The 17,592-nt window shown below is 36.8% G+C and overlaps 2 protein-coding genes across 2 annotated transcripts; one reads left to right on the top strand and one right to left on the bottom strand.

Moving 5' to 3' along the window:
* The first annotated feature begins 6,902 nt into the window (after positions 1 to 6,902).
* Positions 6,903 to 10,770, top strand: LOC103956829 (heterogeneous nuclear ribonucleoprotein A/B). The gene is made up of 14 exons (XM_009368874.3): positions 6,903 to 7,064; positions 7,243 to 7,374; positions 7,492 to 7,581; positions 7,805 to 7,870; positions 8,043 to 8,108; positions 8,276 to 8,361; positions 8,478 to 8,523; positions 8,727 to 8,781; positions 9,291 to 9,367; positions 9,501 to 9,645; positions 9,759 to 9,886; positions 9,969 to 10,073; positions 10,153 to 10,293; positions 10,426 to 10,770. The coding sequence occupies exons 2-14, from the start codon at positions 7,357 to 7,359 to the stop codon at positions 10,498 to 10,500; spliced, it is 1,098 nt and encodes a 365-aa protein (XP_009367149.2). The 5' UTR covers positions 6,903 to 7,064; positions 7,243 to 7,356; the 3' UTR covers positions 10,501 to 10,770.
* A 614-nt stretch (positions 10,771 to 11,384) lies between these two features.
* On the bottom strand, positions 11,385 to 13,251 carry LOC103956823. Its single transcript, XM_009368866.3, has 4 exons — positions 12,508 to 13,251; positions 11,910 to 12,279; positions 11,742 to 11,823; positions 11,385 to 11,655 (listed from the first exon to the last, which is right to left on the bottom strand). Exons 1-4 carry the CDS (start codon positions 13,022 to 13,024, stop codon positions 11,449 to 11,451), a joined length of 1,176 nt encoding a protein of 391 aa, XP_009367141.2. The 5' UTR covers positions 13,025 to 13,251; the 3' UTR covers positions 11,385 to 11,448.
* Positions 13,252 to 17,592: the final 4,341 nt, after the last annotated feature.

Genomic DNA, 17,592 nt, shown 5'->3' on the forward strand with positions numbered 1-17,592 from the left:
CCCTAGACAAAAGAAAAACTTATATTAATTAGCAACTACAAATAATTATGTTATTAATGCCTTTACTATGATGCTTACCTTAAAACATTTCCACCTCGATTCTGCGCAATCCTCTGGGATAGGGGTTGGTTTTGCAAACAACACGTCCTACAAACTGAGCAACGCACGCAATACTCTGTGGATATACTAACTAATAGTTTCACCAGACCTAACGAATTTAACTTGCATTGACCTATTTTTATTGTGGTGGGCTAATATGTTAATAAAAGTAGCTACTTGTTTCTCTATTGTAACATGACCATCATCTACCAATCCACCACAAGTTTCTAGTAAATCACATAAAACTGCAAATGCATTCTTATCCATTCGCAGCTCCCACAAACAGTTAGTATCACTCAATCGCGTGATACGATTTATTTCCCCTCTCCTAACATGAAGTCTAGCAAATGTCCTCTGCTCTAAACTAGCTCTTTCCTGTTGTCTCCTTTGTTGTTGTTTATATCTCAACAATTGTGCATTCATAGTAAAGACTTGTGCCATTAGAATCTAAATGTTCAAAAGAACAAAGAATTGAGTCTCATATTCATCCATACATTCACATGCAAAAAAAAAAAACACATAAATAAGTGGAGAATGATAGAATTGTCAGAACATTGTTTGAACAATTAAGAGGTTTTTGATTCCCCCGATCCCAAACCCCTTCTTTTTCTATGCCCTACACCCCAGTAGCTAGCTAGGTTTCAAAGAGCTATAAACTTCACCCGTATGTGATTAAGTGTTTGGGATGTGATTAAGTTCACCCTTGATCCTAAACCCCTTCTTTTTATAAACTTCACCCGTACGTATGTGATTAAGTGTTCAATCATTTCATAAGAGTGTAAAATAGAAGAAATGTAAAACAGTTAAGAAGCAAATGTATATGTTGAAAGGAACTAATATGCATATCAATATGAACAGAAAGAAAAATGCATAACAGTGATGCATTCTGGGACCATGTAAAGCAGGAAAGCGGAGGCCTCGCATCTCTCTCTGTGTTTATGATTTAAAAAGTTTGGTCAGATATCACAATCACTTTCCGGTTGTTACTGGATAATAGCACAATATCCTTTAGACCTCAAGTCTTTCAATCTATTTCAATTACTAATTCCTCATTTTCTAGTTATTGACCGATACACACGGGCCTCTGTCTCTGTCTCCCACTATCCTCACCCCACTCAAGACCTATGTCTCCCACTATCCTTACCCTCACTCAAGACCAGGACCAGTCAGTAACTTTTTTCGAAAAGAAAGTTGGCACTTCGTCGAACATATTCAAATCATTAGTAGAAAGAGGAAAGAAGCGCAGTGAGTGAGTGACTTTTAGAGAGAGAGAGATGGGGTGGATGGCAACTCGGTATCTTGCAATCAGAAGGAAGAGACGGTGGATATGGGGATGAGCGTTTCTGTGTTGGGTTTTGTTAATACTGGTCACTCCCAAGATTCCTCACTCCCCTAAACACCATCTGTTCGTCGACATGCGCAACTTTCTGGGTAATTTTTCTCATTTTCTCTCCCTTTTTTTTCCTTCTGAAATTTATGTTTTTGATTGATTTTATGATATGGGTTTTTCACATGAATGCCTAAGGCATCAGATTTACATATTTCAGTACATAAAAATCGACAACTTTAACACTGAAATAATGAATCTAGATAGACAAATACCTCTAAATGCAGTACTGCTCAATAGGGGGAGTGGAAGCAGGTAAACAGAGATGAATCTTTGGTTGCAGAGGCTGTATTGGGCAAATCAAAGAACTAAAAAATACCAAGCAATTGAAACAAGCAAATCAGAAAAGAATACAAATAAATCGATGCACTACAAAATACAAAGAAATTCATCATAATTAGGAACTGGGTGTTAATGAAATTGAAACAATTAGGAAGCAATTTTTTTTTTAAGTTGCAGATCGAAGCAACACAAAGAAAGAGAGACCGAGAAGCTACCAATAAAATCTGGAACAGAGATGCAGAGCTAAAGTTCACAGAGAAGGTTACGAAAGGGAGATGCAGAGGATGAAGAGGAATGAAGATAGCGGCAGAAAGAAGAATAGTTTTAGAGTTTGTTGAATGATTTAGATGGTGTAATTTTTGAAAAAGACAAGGGATATATTTGTCATAAAATGTTAAAAATTTGTGTTCCACGGAGGTGGAACAAGCCGTTCCAGGGGGGAGGCGGAACGAAAAATCACCCAAAATTTGTCCCATGAAATAGCGTGTTCCACCTGTTTTAGGCACACCAAACGTGGGACGGAACACCTCGTCCCACTCTGTTCCGTCTCATCCCACGTCCTAAATGCACCCTTAAGTAGGGGAAACACTAGGGCAATGGCAAGGTTGGCGTTGCAAGTCTCAAACAATTGTTTCAAGTGTCCTTAATTAAGGTGGAATTAGTATAAACCCTATTAAGGTATCTAGTTTTGGTAGGAGGCATGGCAGAACCAGCTGAGTCAGTTGCTACAGTCCCAAGAATCTTAGTACTAAGTAGTACTTAATTTTTAGGAAAATTTGAGTTCCTATCCCTATTTTTTTCTACTCCATTGATTAAAACCTTATTCATTTTCAATTTTTATTTAATGTCATTAAATTTTAATAAACGTCATTAATTATTTCAATAATAAAATATTTTTTATTTTAAAATATATTCAATGAGTGTTAGAAACATTACATTTGGTATATTTATAATTATGGCTAAATTTTTTATTATATATTTTTATTTTTAGTTTGTACCCATTTTTAATTTGCAACCCTTCTTTTAATTTGTACTAATTTTCTTTTCAATTTTAATTTGTACCCATATATATATATATATTTTTTTTTTTTTTTGTGCCCATATTTTTAAACTTTTATTTGTAATTGTACCCATTTTTAATTTTGCTAAATGTACCCATGCTAATTATATGTATTTATTTTATGTTTTAAAATATATCAATAGTTATTTTTCAAAATATGTTAATAATTATGTGGGTACATTATTGTTTGCTATAATTTTTGTAAAGAAAAATATTACTCTAAAATTGATTTTTAAGTATTTATTATATTATAAAAATATTATTTAAATTTGCTTAAATTTCATAATTTGTGGGACATTAATTAAATGCATAAATGCATGAGTGAAATCTCTTAAATGATGCTAAGAATGTCACATCTCGCCCCGGGTGGCACCACTTCCCAGACCCACTCCACCACCGTAGCACGATATTGTCCGCTTTGGGCCCCGACCACGCCCTCACGGTTTTGTTTCTGGGAACTCACACGAGAACTTCCCGATGGGTCACCCATCCTGGGAGTGCTCTCGTGCGCTACTTGCTTAACTTCGGAGTTCCAACGGAACCCGAAGCCAGTGAGCTCCCAAAAGGCCTCGTGCTAGGTAGGGATGAGAATATACATTTAAGGATCACTTCCCTGGGCAATGTGGGATGTCACAATCCACCTCCCTTAGGGGCCCGACGTCCTCGTCGACACATTTCCGACCAGGGATAGGCTCTGATACCAATGTCACATCCCGGCCCGGGTGGCACCACTTCCCAAGCCCGCTCCACCACCGTAGCACGATATTGTCCGCTTTGGGCCCCGACCACGCCCTCACGGTTTTGTTTCTGGGAACTCACACGAGAACTTCCCGATGGGTCACCCATCCTGGGAGTGCTCTCGTGCGCTACTCGCTTAACTTCGGAGTTCCAACGGAACCCGAAGCCAGTGAGCTCCCAAAAGGCCTCGTGCTAGGTAGGGATGAGAATATACATTTAAGGATCACTTCCCTGGGCGATGTGGGATGTCACAAAGAACCTCGATGAAAATATTTAAACAAATAAGGTTTCAATCTAACAATTAGATTGATTAGGGACTGGAACCAAAATGACTCTATCCTAATTTTTAGGGTAAAGTACAAAAAATTACCTTAACTATTGGTCTCATGACACTTTCATACCTCATCTTTTTAAAATGACAATATCATACCTCATCTTACGAATTTGTGCCAATATCATATCTCCGTCAGTTTTTCTGTTAATTTCTCAGTTAAATGTTGACGTGGCTTGATTGAGATCCACTTTCTATTAAAAAATTATTAAAAATTTAAAAAAATCATTTAGTATTTTTAAATATTAAAATAATAAAGAAAAGTTATAAAAAAATAAAATAAAAACCAAACAAAACTTCCCCTTTGCGCGCCCTCTCTCTTCTCTCCCATCTTCATCTCCCTTCCTCTTCTTCCTATCTATAGCAACCCAGAAAAAAGAAAAAAACACAAAAAAAAAAAAAAAAAAAAAAACAAAACAAAACAAAAACTTTGTTCCCCCCACCCCCCGGGTGCCCTCTCTTTTTCCCCGCATCTTCATCTTCTTTCCTCTTCTTCCCCCTATCTGCTGCAACCCAGAAAAAAGAAAAGACAAAAAAAACAACAAGCAAAACTTCCCCCCCCCCCCACGCACCCTCTCTCTTATCCCCCATTTCATCTCCTTTCCTCTTCTTCTTACCTGCTGCAACCCAGGAGAAAGAAAGAAAAAAACAAAAATACACAAAACTTTGTCCCTTTCCCCTCCCCTCTGTGCCCTCTCTCTTCTCCCCATCTTCATCATTTTTCCTCTTCTTCCCTCGATATGTTGCAACCTAGAAAAAAGAAAAGAAGAAGAAAAAAAATAAACAATTGCTTCCCCGGCACCCACCCTCCACACCTAACCTCGTGTCCACCCTCTTCCCTCCTTTGCACACCCCACTTCTTAAATCCACACCCATCCCCCCCCCCCACCCATTTTCTTCGTGCCCAGGTTCTCCACCACGGAATCGGGCTGGCGAACGGGTTCTGGGTTTTTTTTTTTTTTCTTTTTCTTCCTCCTCCTTCTTTTTCTTTCTGGGTTGCAGGGGGTTGGATTTGTGTTTTTTTTGGGGGGGGGGGGGGAATGAACTGAGTTTGTTTTTTTTGGGGGGTGGGTTGATGGGTTTTCAAAATTTATTTATTTATTTATTTTGGTTGAAGATTAAGCAGGGAAGAAGATGAAGATGGGTGAGATAGAGAGAAAGGGGGAGGGGGTGGAAGGGACGAAAGGTTTTGTTTTATTTATTTATTTTTTTTTTTTGGTTTTTTGTTTTTTAACTTTTCTTTATTATTTTAATATTTAAAAATATTAAATGTTTTTTTTTAATATTTTATTAAGTTTTTAATAGAAAGTGAGGTCTGGATCAAGCCACGTCAGCATTTAACTGACAAATTAAAGGCAGACTAATGGAATGTATAACATTGGCACAAATTCGTAAGATGAGATATAACATTGTCAATTTTAAAAGATGAGATATGAAAGTGTCGTGACACCAATAGTTAAGGTAATTTTTTGTACTTTATCCTAATTTTTATTTTGAGTCCGAATAGACTGCAGAAACATCCATTTCAACTTCTTCGCCTTTTAAGCTAAATCCCTTAAATCCTTTCAATAATATAAAATATATCAAGTGTCCAGAACAATAAAGAGTCTTGTACAGCTTGTGATAGCACAAGCTGAACTCTAAAATATCACCAGCAGCAGTAGCTTTTGTTCCAATAAACGTGGAGCTCTTGTAGTCTTTTTCCTTATGCACAAACAAAAAGAAAAACAAAACCAATTTTAATTCTGAACAATAGTCGTTTGCCAGATAGCTGGAAGCCATAGATAACACAATTACCAAAACTCTTCTTGTCCGAGCGAAAAATGACAACAACCAAAACATAAAAACACGGAAGAAAAGAAAGGGAAAAGGCCGAGAGAGATTACTGTCGGCCCCGAAGCCTACGACCGAGACCGAGGGAATTTTTTTTTCCTCTGGAGTGTGTGTAAGACCAAAAACGTGAAGCACGAACTTAATCACCAAAAAAAAAAAAAAAAAAAAAAAAGAAAAACGAAAAACTATCCCAAAAATTTCGTGGAACAAGAGTGATGAAATAGTTTCTGATATTATTCATGCCATTGGTTCAAAGTAGCTTTTACAAAGGCAAAGTATGTTTTCTTTTTCAAAATGCTTTTGAAGTCATCTCTAGACTTATATGGGATAGCTCTTCCACCTCTAATTCTTGCTTTGATTTCTTTATTCTTTTGTAACATCATCTTTGGCTTATTGAACCTAAAGTCTCACTATAATTATTCTCGATTCTGAATAAAGGATGAATTGTACCTTTTTTTTTGTCCTTTCAAAGTTCATCACATTGTCAAATCAAAGTTAATTCTCGATTCTGGCTTGCATGCATGATATGAAGTTTATTGATGTGTTTTAGCAAGATATATATTGGCTATCTATTTCTCAAATATCAGTTCTTTCTCAAAATACTTATCAGCCTATTCATATAACTTAGTACTTATAATTAACGATTTATATTATAAATCATTCTGTAAAAATTATCTTTGAAAAAAAAATTAATTAAAACTAAAATCATTTAATCAATCAACTATAACAAATAGATAAATCGTTTATAATGTTTTTACCAAATACGCAATCTGTCTTTATACAGTTCGATGACTAAACGATTTTAGTTGCATGTAATTGTTTTTTATTTTTTTAGAAATGATCTTTACAGAAAAATTTATAATATTGAACTGTTCTGATCGTAAACAAAAATTCTATAAAAAAAACCACAAAATATTTTAAGGAGAAGTTTACTCTCAATCCTTGAAGAGCCAAGTGTTTCTCTTAACTTACAATTTCGGCCCAACCGACTAGGTCAGTTTGGATTTGATTTTGGCCCAAAACTGATCCAAACCAACCCATACCCACCCTTACTTTAGAGTTTAGACTACCGTGGTGGTTCACCCACTGGATCCCTGCTCTCTATCCACACCAGCAACACCACCACAAAAACACAAACTGATTTTAAAAAGACAAGTACCGGAGATCAAGCTCGGCCCAATTGCGTATATTGTTTGCTTCCAGTCCGGGCGGCGCGAGCGAGCGAGAGAACGCGCACGGGAGAGAGAGGAGAGAGAGCGCGAGAGGTTGGTCAGGTCAGGTGTCTAGGGTTTTGAAAATCCCAGAAATTGATTGATGGATTGAGATTGCACAAGGTTAGTGAGCGCGTAAACGAACAGATTTCATGCCCTAAATTTCAGTTTTTCTCTAATTGAATCCCAATTTTCGTAAATTGAAGAAAACAGAAAGAAAAAATGTCGATTTCCAAAATGGTGAGTTTGATTTGGTTTATGCCGATTGTGTGTGAGAAAGAGGTGTGCTTATCATGTGCAGGGAGCGAGTGTGATAGATTTGTTAGAGAGAGAGTGCTTAGAAGAACAAAAAGCTCTCTTTTTTCAATTTTAGGGTTTCTTTGCCCCCTTTTGAGCTGCCTTCTCCAATTACTTCATGGACCGTAAGCTCGTGGTAAGTTGTTTTATTTATTTGAATTTTTTTTTTTTTGGCCTATGTATTAAATTTTGCATATTTATTAATGGGTTGATGGAATTTATTTGAATTGGGTTGTTTGTGATCGTAATTCAGGTTTTGGGCATTCCGTGGGATATCGATACGGAAGGGCTGAGAGAGTATATGGTCAAATTTGGGGAATTGGAGGATTGCATTGTCATGAAGGTTTGCCAATCACCCAACCCTTTTTGCTTCGCTAATGCTGTTGTTCCTTTTCAAAATTTATTTATCTGTGTTCCTCTTGTGCTTTACTACTTGAATTAATTTTGTAAGTTAGTTTTGTCGCCGCTTGGTTTGGAAGGTGAGTGTTGCGCAAATTTCGTGTAACATTTCGTTTCTCTCTAACCTTAAAAGCATTTGTTACTGTATTTGTTTCCATATTTATTAGGATCGGTCAACTGGTCGGTCTCGTGGATTTGGATATGCAACATTTGTATCTGCTGAAGATGCGAAGGTGAGTTGGATTAGAATTTTCTAAGGGTCCTGTTTGTACCGGCTAAATGTTTTCAATGGTTGTAATATTGCATGATCACTTAGTTAGGAAACGTAAATGTCTTAAGAATCTTAAGAATTAGGATCAACAGTCAGTATCAGATTTCTAATACCTTACATCCTTTTTGCTATAGAATGCAGCATCAAGTGAGCACTTTCTTGGCAATCGAATGCTGGAAGTTAAAATAGCTACTCCAAAGGTGATATAAATTCATAACAAGCATTGCTTTAATACTGTTCGCAAATTTTTATTTTGGTTAATCATAATTGTCGTCCATGTGTATTGTGTTTCTTTAACATAACAAGTTTTATGGGCTGTATTGCCAACAATCTTTTTTTCTTTTTTCTTTTTTATTTTTATTTACAGGAGGAGATGAGAGCACCTGCAAGAAAAGTTACCAGGATATTTGTTGCAAGGATCCCACAATCTGTGACAGAAGCAAACTTTAGAAGGTACTTAAATGTATTATTGTTGCAAGATGTTAGCTATCGTTGTTAAATTCTTTGTATACTATTTTGTGAGTTATGATGTGGAATTAACCTGATGTTTCTTTGAATTTCTTTTGCAGTCATTTTGAGAAATATGGTGACATAACGGATTTATACATGCCAAAGGTTCTCTATCGAGCTCTTCAAACTCACATTATATTAGATGTTGTAATTTTGTGTGTGTTAATGTTTCAGTACATATCCTTCCAAGTCTTGTAAATTTGCATAGATATGTCTGTGCACGTACCCACCAAGACACACATTTACCTTTCGAATTATTGCTGGGTTGGACCTAGTATCCTATGATTGTCACAAATATGTTTTTTCAGGATCAAGGCTCAAAAGCACATCGTGGAATTGGGTTTATAACATTTGAAAATGCAGGTCAGACCATCTCATATATTCTCATGTCTTGCATCATGCCTAATGTCAGTTTCCGTTTTCCATTTGAATTGAAGTCCTTTCGTGGAAACATTAAGTTAGTAGTTTGCCTTTACTTGAGCTTGCAATGGACATAAATTTATTTGTGATGATGTGGGAAACACGTGTGGTGAGACCGTGAGATAGGGGAGAATTAAAGGTCAGTGGCATTTTGTTGCATGGAACTATGGAAGAAAAGATGTTTTCCTCTAGCACATTTGATTACTTTATATGTTCTTTTCAGTGGCATTTACATCTGAAATTCTTTACATTTTGATGTCATGTTTTGTTTTTCCATTAAGTCTTGTAAGAAGTGGTTAGTTTATCATTATCCAAAATAGGAATTGGATATAATGTGTTAGCTTCATTAGGATAGGTGATCTGGGAGCTGATTGTATGATATATTCCTTTGTGGTTGATATCATTATAGTTTTGAGGAAAAGTACTGGACAAACAAATGTTCTTTGTTGCAGATTCCGTGGAAACTTTGATGGTTGATACTCATGAATTAGGCGGTTCCAATGTAGTTGTTGATCGAGCTACACCCAAGGCAAGTTACAGCTTTGACAATCTGTACTCCTTCGTTTTTTGAATTTATAGCACTAATTCCTTTTGAAGTTTAAAAATTGGTTGTACAGATATCACTAATTCAAGAATCAAGATACATAATTTCTTGTTTTCAGGAAGAAGACTTCAGACCAGTTGGAAGAATGGCACAACAGGGTGGCTATGGTGCATATAATGCTTACATCTCAGCAGCAACTAGATATGCAGCCCTCGGGGCTCCTACTTTGTATGACCATCCTGTACCTGGACCAGCTTTTCCAAGTAAGTACCATTACAAGTTACAACACAATGCATTTCATTTGAAGAATATTAAATTGCACTTTATGTGACTACTCAGAAGTTACAACTAAAAAAAAAATCTTGTGTTGCAATAGGAGGGGAATCTTCTCGAGGACTAGGCAAAAAGATCTTTGTTGGCAGGCTTCCTCAGGAAGCAACCTCTGATGATCTCCGCCAGTATTTTGGGAGATTTGGTCGTATAGTAGATGTCTATGTTCCAAGGGTAAGATATCATATATTTTGTAATTAACTAACTGTATTCTTGATATTGGAACCTGAAAATGTGCAAATACTCAATTATGCAGGACCCCAAAAGAACTGGGCATAGAGGATTTGGTTTTGTAACTTTTGGGGAAGATGGCGTAGCCGAACGTGTATCACGAAGGTCTCATGAGATTTGTGGCCAGCAGGTAGTAGAAGGAAGCGAAGTTTCATTGTACCTGTTCACTTATGTTTCATTAAGATGGAACTTAATACGTTGTTCTGTAGGTTGCAATAGATACAGCCACACCTCCCGAGGATGCTGGTATGAGTGGAAATTTTATGATGAATAATGTAGATCCCTTTGCCGGCTATGGTGGTCCTATGCGCTCCTATGGTAGGATGTATGGAAGTCTGGATTTTGATGATGTGAGTATATTTTATATGTTCAGTAAGATGTACACATGGCAGAGTAGAGTTCAAAAGATAATGATTATATGGGTGACAATCGGTGTCCTGCAATAGACCTTTACTAACATACTGCATCTCTAAATTTTGCAGTGGGGTTACGGAATTGGCAGTGGAGTCGGCGTTGCGAGACCATCAAGAGCAAACTGGAGGTACAGGCCATACTAGGGAGATATGGCTCGGGAAATTTGGTAGATTAAGGATCGCATCCTCAGTTGACGCCCCCAATAATGTTCTTGTCGGACTTTTGAAATAGTTTGGTTTCTATGATCCAGTGAAGATATAGGCGAGTAGGAATGGCCAAATCTGTCATATTAGCATGCTGGCGAGTCCAGGAACTGGGATCGTGGTTCCTTTTTGTAGCAATTTCTATGTTTGTTGACTCATTACCCGGGTTATATATGGATAATTGCAAATTCGGGGTTTTTATTTTGTTCAGTTTATGTTTATTGAGTGGGTCGGTATTCCATTTTCCATCGTTTAATTTGGTAATGTCGTTTGTATGAATTGGTGTTCAACCAGGGTCAGTTCGCCGGTGTTCAACCAGTCAGGTCGCCGGTCTTTGGTCACTGAAACCCCGACTGTTTAATACTTGAAACAGCTGAAAATTCGTAAAAGCGATATGAGGATTGAGATTGAGTGTGAGGAGAGGGTTTGTTTTTGGCCGATTTAGTGCTCCGTTGTCGCCGCCGCTGTGTATCCATGTTGGTTGGTAAACTGAGTCGATGCGAGCCGAGCGAGAGGAAAGTGAAGGTTGAATGAATTGAGCCAATAACATTCATTACTCATGACTTGTCTGGCCTACCTAATTGAGAGCGCATTGGTGATGTTGATGATCTATCATTAATCTTCAAGTACTTTCTACACTTCCTGAGTAGGAAGTTCTTTTTCGGTATTGGATCCGCTCTCCTGTTAGCATGAACATGAATTTCATTCTATTCGTCGTCTTTATTCCTATGGGAACTCCCCATCCGAACCACTTTTAAGACCACCAAGCCCTTTCGAATGAGTTTTACTATAGAAGCTTTCAACGTACACCCATGGACAAAGACTGATCATTGGGAATGCAATGCATTATGCGCAGAACCAAAATGACATGGTAAAAGGCCAAAAGAATTAGGAAGCATCACAGGTGAAGCAACTGCGTAGGGAACCCATCCGGACATGTTTACCAAGGGGACGAGCCTTCTCGGAAGTTTTGGGAGCTTGCTCGTTGTCTTTCGTTGGCACTGAGCTTCTCATTTTGTGAGCTTTAACTTGTGCATTTCTCAACTTCTTCGTGATCTTATCCATCATCGACGATCTCTTCTTTTCCAATTTCATCTGCAACAAACCAACTTTGTAGTTACTAATGGCTACAACATACATAGACAAATATTTGTGTTAAGCATTTTGCAAGAAAGAGAAACCTCAAGTTTTCTTAATGCTGCTTCAGCTTTTGCCGTCTGCAAGTTTTCCCATGCAGTGATCTTGGCTTCCTCTCTTTGCCACCTGCATACATGGTCAGAAAGATTTGGCTCTGTGATCCATGTTTCGTCAACAATTCAATGGTTACGATTACAAATTTCGGGAATTACCTTGAAATGTTCATAGCTGCATCTGCAGCATCAAAAGATGAAGCTTGATTTTCGATAGCAATTTTGTCAAAATCATAAACATCCGGCGGTCCTTTCGTGTTGCTTCCACGTCCTCTAGTTCTGGACCCCTTAGTAACATTGGTTCCATTGTCTACCCGCACTTCCCTGACCTCCAATTTGGCAAAATGGTCGTGCTGCTGCTCCACAATGGAAATGAGATTTGGAGACGATGGAGCAAATGATGACCTCCTATTAGGAGGTGGTGGTGAGTGGAGGCAGCCCTTCGGGCTTATTTGGGTTGCCATGTCTCGTTGCGAAACAGCTCGAGGAATTCCCGGCTCCGCAGACTTTTTTGTATCCAGTTTCTCATCTGCATATTTTACATGTTGATTTTAGCCATGAATCATTCGGTATTCGACACAGCTCGAGAAAATTAAGAATGGAACTAGCAACAAAATTAGACACCAAAACCCCGAACCCCTCATGATTAATTGAAATTTCGATTACATATCTGATACGAAATTTGATAGTTTGACAACATAACATATACAATATCTAACACGAAACATGCTGCTATTGAAGATGGGAAAGAACTCACTTTGCAATTCAGACAATCCAAGCACACTACTTGGTCTTCCCGTTCCTCCACTCCCACCATAGAGAAGAGAGACACTATCAGCAGCCAAAATTCCCGTTGAGAATGGCGAAGCAATCATGAAATTTCTCACAATGCCACCATCAAATGCCGGATTTGCAGGCGAATAGTTCGAGTAGTGTACAACCCCAGAAGGAGGCACAATTGGACCACTCATGGACTTAGGCCTCCTCTGCTGATCCTGAGAGTGTGAGCTCTTGTTGCTCTCCCCATATCCGATCACGGGGCTGCATATCCACCTCTCAGCATCCTCCCATTTTGAAGGCATAGTCCTCCCACCGTTACTCAACCCCATCAAAGAAGTGTTCCCGTTGACGATATGCCTCTGTCCACTGCTTGTCGGCAACGGCACACGCTCCGAGCTCCAACCCTTTTGGCCTCCAATTCCATTACCGCGACAATCGGAGACTCCTAGGGTTGGAAATAAACCCAAATCATGAGAAACAGAACCTCTATTCATGTTACAAAATATGTTCTCAAGTTGTAATATTGATTAAGCATATGATGTTTGTTGCAAGACGCTTATAACTCAGTTGGTTAAAGGCATACGCACTCCCTACACTCAAAGGCTTTGAGTTCAATTCCCCCCTTACTCAATATCGCTTGCATTAAAAGAAAAAATGCATATGAAGTTTTGCTCAATGTACTTTCTTCATTTGCAGTTGCAGCAAAGAACATGTTGACACAGCTGTAGTTTTGGCATTTTTGGCGCGGTGGCTACTTCAATTTCATTGGATTTGGACCACTCAAAAGTTCACTCATGAAATTCCACGTATAGCTGCCAAAGTTGTGAATCAAATCAAAGACTTGGACAGTAGGGAAGTAGACAACAGCATTAAAAGCATGGTATCGTTTGTCCCAATCAAGGGCATTGTTGCATGCTTTGATGGCTCACTATTTCTTTGTAATCTCTGTTAGGTCATTTTAATCGTTGTTAAACGTTTAATTGCTTTCCACCGTCCCATATCTTAATAAGCGATTGATGTCCATCAAAATCTTACTGTTTGTACAAGTAGAGATATTAAGGAAAAGTTCTTTTGCAAGAAAATGGTCTGGTTACAATGCTATGTTCCATACAAATTTTATTAAAGATTTAACCGTTGGATAATTTATTAAATTTTTATATGCAAAGTCTAAATCGTTGATTTTCTAATTCATTTAGTAATACGTACAATAAAAGAAAAATTTATCGAGAACATAAAATACTTTTGTTACCGGTAGTAAAAATGATGTATTTATGTATTATATATTAACGATATGATAAGATAAATCTCTGAGAACAATCGTCTCATATATAGGAAACCTTTAAGGGACGAGATCCTATTTTTATTTTTTTTATAATAAAAATGGGAATTAGTTAAAAAAATAGGGATTAGTTGTAGGGTCCACACCACATTGAACTTTAACGATCTGAACCATCTATTTTTCAAGTTGCACCTCATAGATCATCCTTACAAAATATTAGCCAAATCGGAAATATTTAAGATGTCTAGTTGGGTTAAAAAAATTGACGAATACTTTGTTATATAAGAAATAATGAAAATTTATCTTGATAACTAAATAAACAAATGATTTCGGATTGAATTGAATTATTGTAAGAATGATCTATGAATCGAGATTTACAAAATAGACGATTTGGATCGCTGAAGTTCGATGTGAAGTGAGCTCTACACCTAATCTCTATTTTTTGAAAAAAATGAGAATCCCTATGCATAAAAGGTCTGCTCTATATATATATATATATATATATATATATATATATATATATATATATATATATTTTTTTTTTTTTTTTTTATTCATTTTATTTCATTTTTTTGGGGGGTTTTGATTGCTGGCAGGTCGGTGGTGATTCAGACGCCAGGCATCTCGGTAGTGGTGTGGGCAACCCCCATCCAAATACGAGCTGCAGTTAGTCATGATAGGATGGGCCAGTGAGGTCTAAGGTCAATTTTGATTGATGACTAGAGAAAACTCAAGCGTTTATCCGTGCATTTTTGCCGATTGAAGTTTTGGTACTTTAAATCAAAGTTTTTAATTTACAAGTAGCATTTTATTATAGTGATAGAAAAGTGTTAAGTATTTGCATGACAGCGTGAGTTCAAATCTGTTGATTGTTACTCTAATTTCTAATCTAACAAAATTTATTGTTTGACAAAATAAAAAAAATCATAGTTTCTAATTTGAGTGTAGACTCCTAACCTTGTCACAATAAGTAGTAATACTCATTTTGAATAACATTGTTAGAATATTTTTCCAAAATAAATTGGGTTTAAAGGACAAATAAGGTAAGGAATTCTAACAGAGTTGCTCAAAAGGACTATTGTTCCATATTGTGATAAATTATGGGACCAATATTCAAGAATTCTTGGTTTAGTGTAAACATGACAATTTCATGTACGATCCGTAACTTGACACGAAACGTCATAAAAAAATACAAATTTCAAGTCGAGGCTTAATGGGTTGGGGTTTTATTGAGCCAATCTATTAAGCACCTATTAAAAAAACGAGTTGATTTACGTCAACCCACTGATAAACCGTGATTTAGTCTCGGTAACGCCATCCCATTTTGCACAATACACGATTTAATCATGAATATTTAAGGGTATATGATGATATATGCCCAATGAATAAGGAAATCATTTTGCTTTATTTATCTCTGTCGTTGTGGATTTATATACGTACATGGAAGTGAGTTAAGTGGTGTGATGACTCAAGATGCCAGACATGGTGCATGCGTAGATGTTGGGTTTTCCTTCTGCTTTTAGGGTGGAATTTGGCTTCCATGCCTATCGAGGAGGTGTTAGATTTATCCAATATAAATCAACCTTTAAGTGGTCTATGTAATAGGAATGTAATATTGGAGAATAATGTTGATTGTGATTTGATCTCTTAAAAATATCAATTCTATATCAGGTGTCTTATATTGGAAATAAGATTGATGGAATCCTTAATTGAATATGATTATGACACTTGACTTGGAGGCTAATAAAGTAAGTTTAGGTTTCCTTTATGGATGGAATTTTAGCATATATAAAACACCGGTCCCTGTAAACCCTAGAACACAACATAATACTTCCCATAAAGTAGTTGTATTTGGCTAAGAGTTTATAGAAGATCCTGGTGTTGTCGTGCTCTGCTACTTTTGTGTTTGACTTCCATGGCTGTCATTGGAATCGGGTCAGTCACTCCTTCGTTTGTGTTTTAATTGTATAACCTTATAAGGCTTACAGTTGGTATCAGAGTCATTGATTATATAATTAAGACCTATTAAGTTTGAAGTTTGATTATATAAAATTTTCATGAATTGCGGTTTTGATCTTACATCCAAATTGTGATTGCACTTGGCAACACCATCACGCCGAACCCCCATGAAATCTGCATAACGTTTCCTGCATATAATTGCATGTACACGGCAACACCACCGTGTTGGAATCTGAGGATGATTAATAGGTTGTATAACCATTCTGTTTTAATCAATCTGGGGAAACTTTATAAAGAATAGCAGCAAGTCGTGGACCAATCCTATAATCAAATAGGAATTTGGAGAAGCATATAAATATATGTATATCGTGCTATTATGTAAAGGTGTTTTTGCTATTATTTTCTTTTGATCCTATAAATTGAAAGCGTTAGTTAAATATAAAAATCAAAGATGGCCGCACGGTTAAGAGGTTGTCGGTGTGGCGGCGTTGCCGTCCCAGTGTAGAGGCCCATATGGCTGGCTCCGCTGTATACGTATACACAGGAAGACACGTTCCCGAGGAGAGAATGAGATCGACTTAATGCACTTATCTTCCACATCATCTTTAATGCCTCACATTTGGGTCACAAGCCCACGTTATTGTACATATTTAACCAGTTAAATATAAAAAGTATGGATAAAATCAAAGACAGAACTAGTTGGTTGCTTCTGCAACAGTATGACTAATATACACAAATATAATTTCAAGTTGTGTATATATTTACATTTTTCTAATCTTGTATTGGAGAAAATTTTGAAATCCCTATACATCAGCAAGCCAATGGAGAAGTTCATCGGCATATGAGATCTTGGTATGATATTTTCTTTTGGTCTTCATGTTCAGTTATACGAGAATGGTAGGTTTTCAAGCACTTCAAGCTTTCTTTATTGTATTCAGTTCCCATAAAGAAAGATTGGAACAGTTTCATCATCTTTACTAAATTAATTATGACTGGAAGAAGATGATATGCTTTAAGCTTTCTATTTCGGTATTCATGCCAATGTTTTGGTTGAAATGATTTAGTGGTAGATACACCTATTTTGGCTAACATTATTGTCAACTTTGTAAGCATATAGAAATATGTACTTCTTTACTAATCTTGCCAAGGAAGACTATGAAGCATCTCAAGTCAGCAGCTCGGTAAAATCTCCTATCAAAGCAAACACTATCGATCATTATATGTGTCAATTGCGAATTAATTAGTTGATCATGCGTACGCTTAGTTTTGACTATTAAGTTTTAAACTTGGTTATCAAAACAAAGAGAAAATATATGTTTTGAACATGATTAATTCTTATATGCATATAAGTGGCATACAGAACGAGGGAAAGAAGAATTTTTTAAGACATGCCAAGATGCATGCATATAAAAGTGCATATATATCTTGTTTGTTCGTGGCTTTTCGTTAGTAATGTGCATGAGTGAGCCTATTGGCTGATCCCAGCAGCCCCAGTCGGTGCTTCCCGGGTGGAAGGGCAACAAGGGGACACTAAGGTTTGGTTTGATACTGAGGTGATTCTGAAAAAAATTGGTATAAAAAAAGCTGGGAGTTGTTTTTATGTTTGGTAAACATTCAGCTTCAGCTTTTTTTCACAGTTTTGGATGAAAAAAGCCAAAAACAAGAAGCTGCAAAACTTAGCTTTGAAAAACCGGTTTTTTTTCACATCTGTTTTATATAAAAGTTTACCAAACACTATAATACTGTTTTTTTTTTCTTTTCAAAAGCACTTTTACAAATAAGTTTACCAAACACTCTGCTGCTTTATTTCACAGCTACTTATTC

Source organism: the organism of the source record quoted next, unplaced genomic scaffold, assembly GCF_019419815.1.
Source record: "Pyrus x bretschneideri cultivar Hongxiangsu unplaced genomic scaffold, Pyrus_bretschneideri_v1 Contig8, whole genome shotgun sequence".
NCBI lineage: Eukaryota > Viridiplantae > Streptophyta > Magnoliopsida > Rosales > Rosaceae > Pyrus > Pyrus x bretschneideri.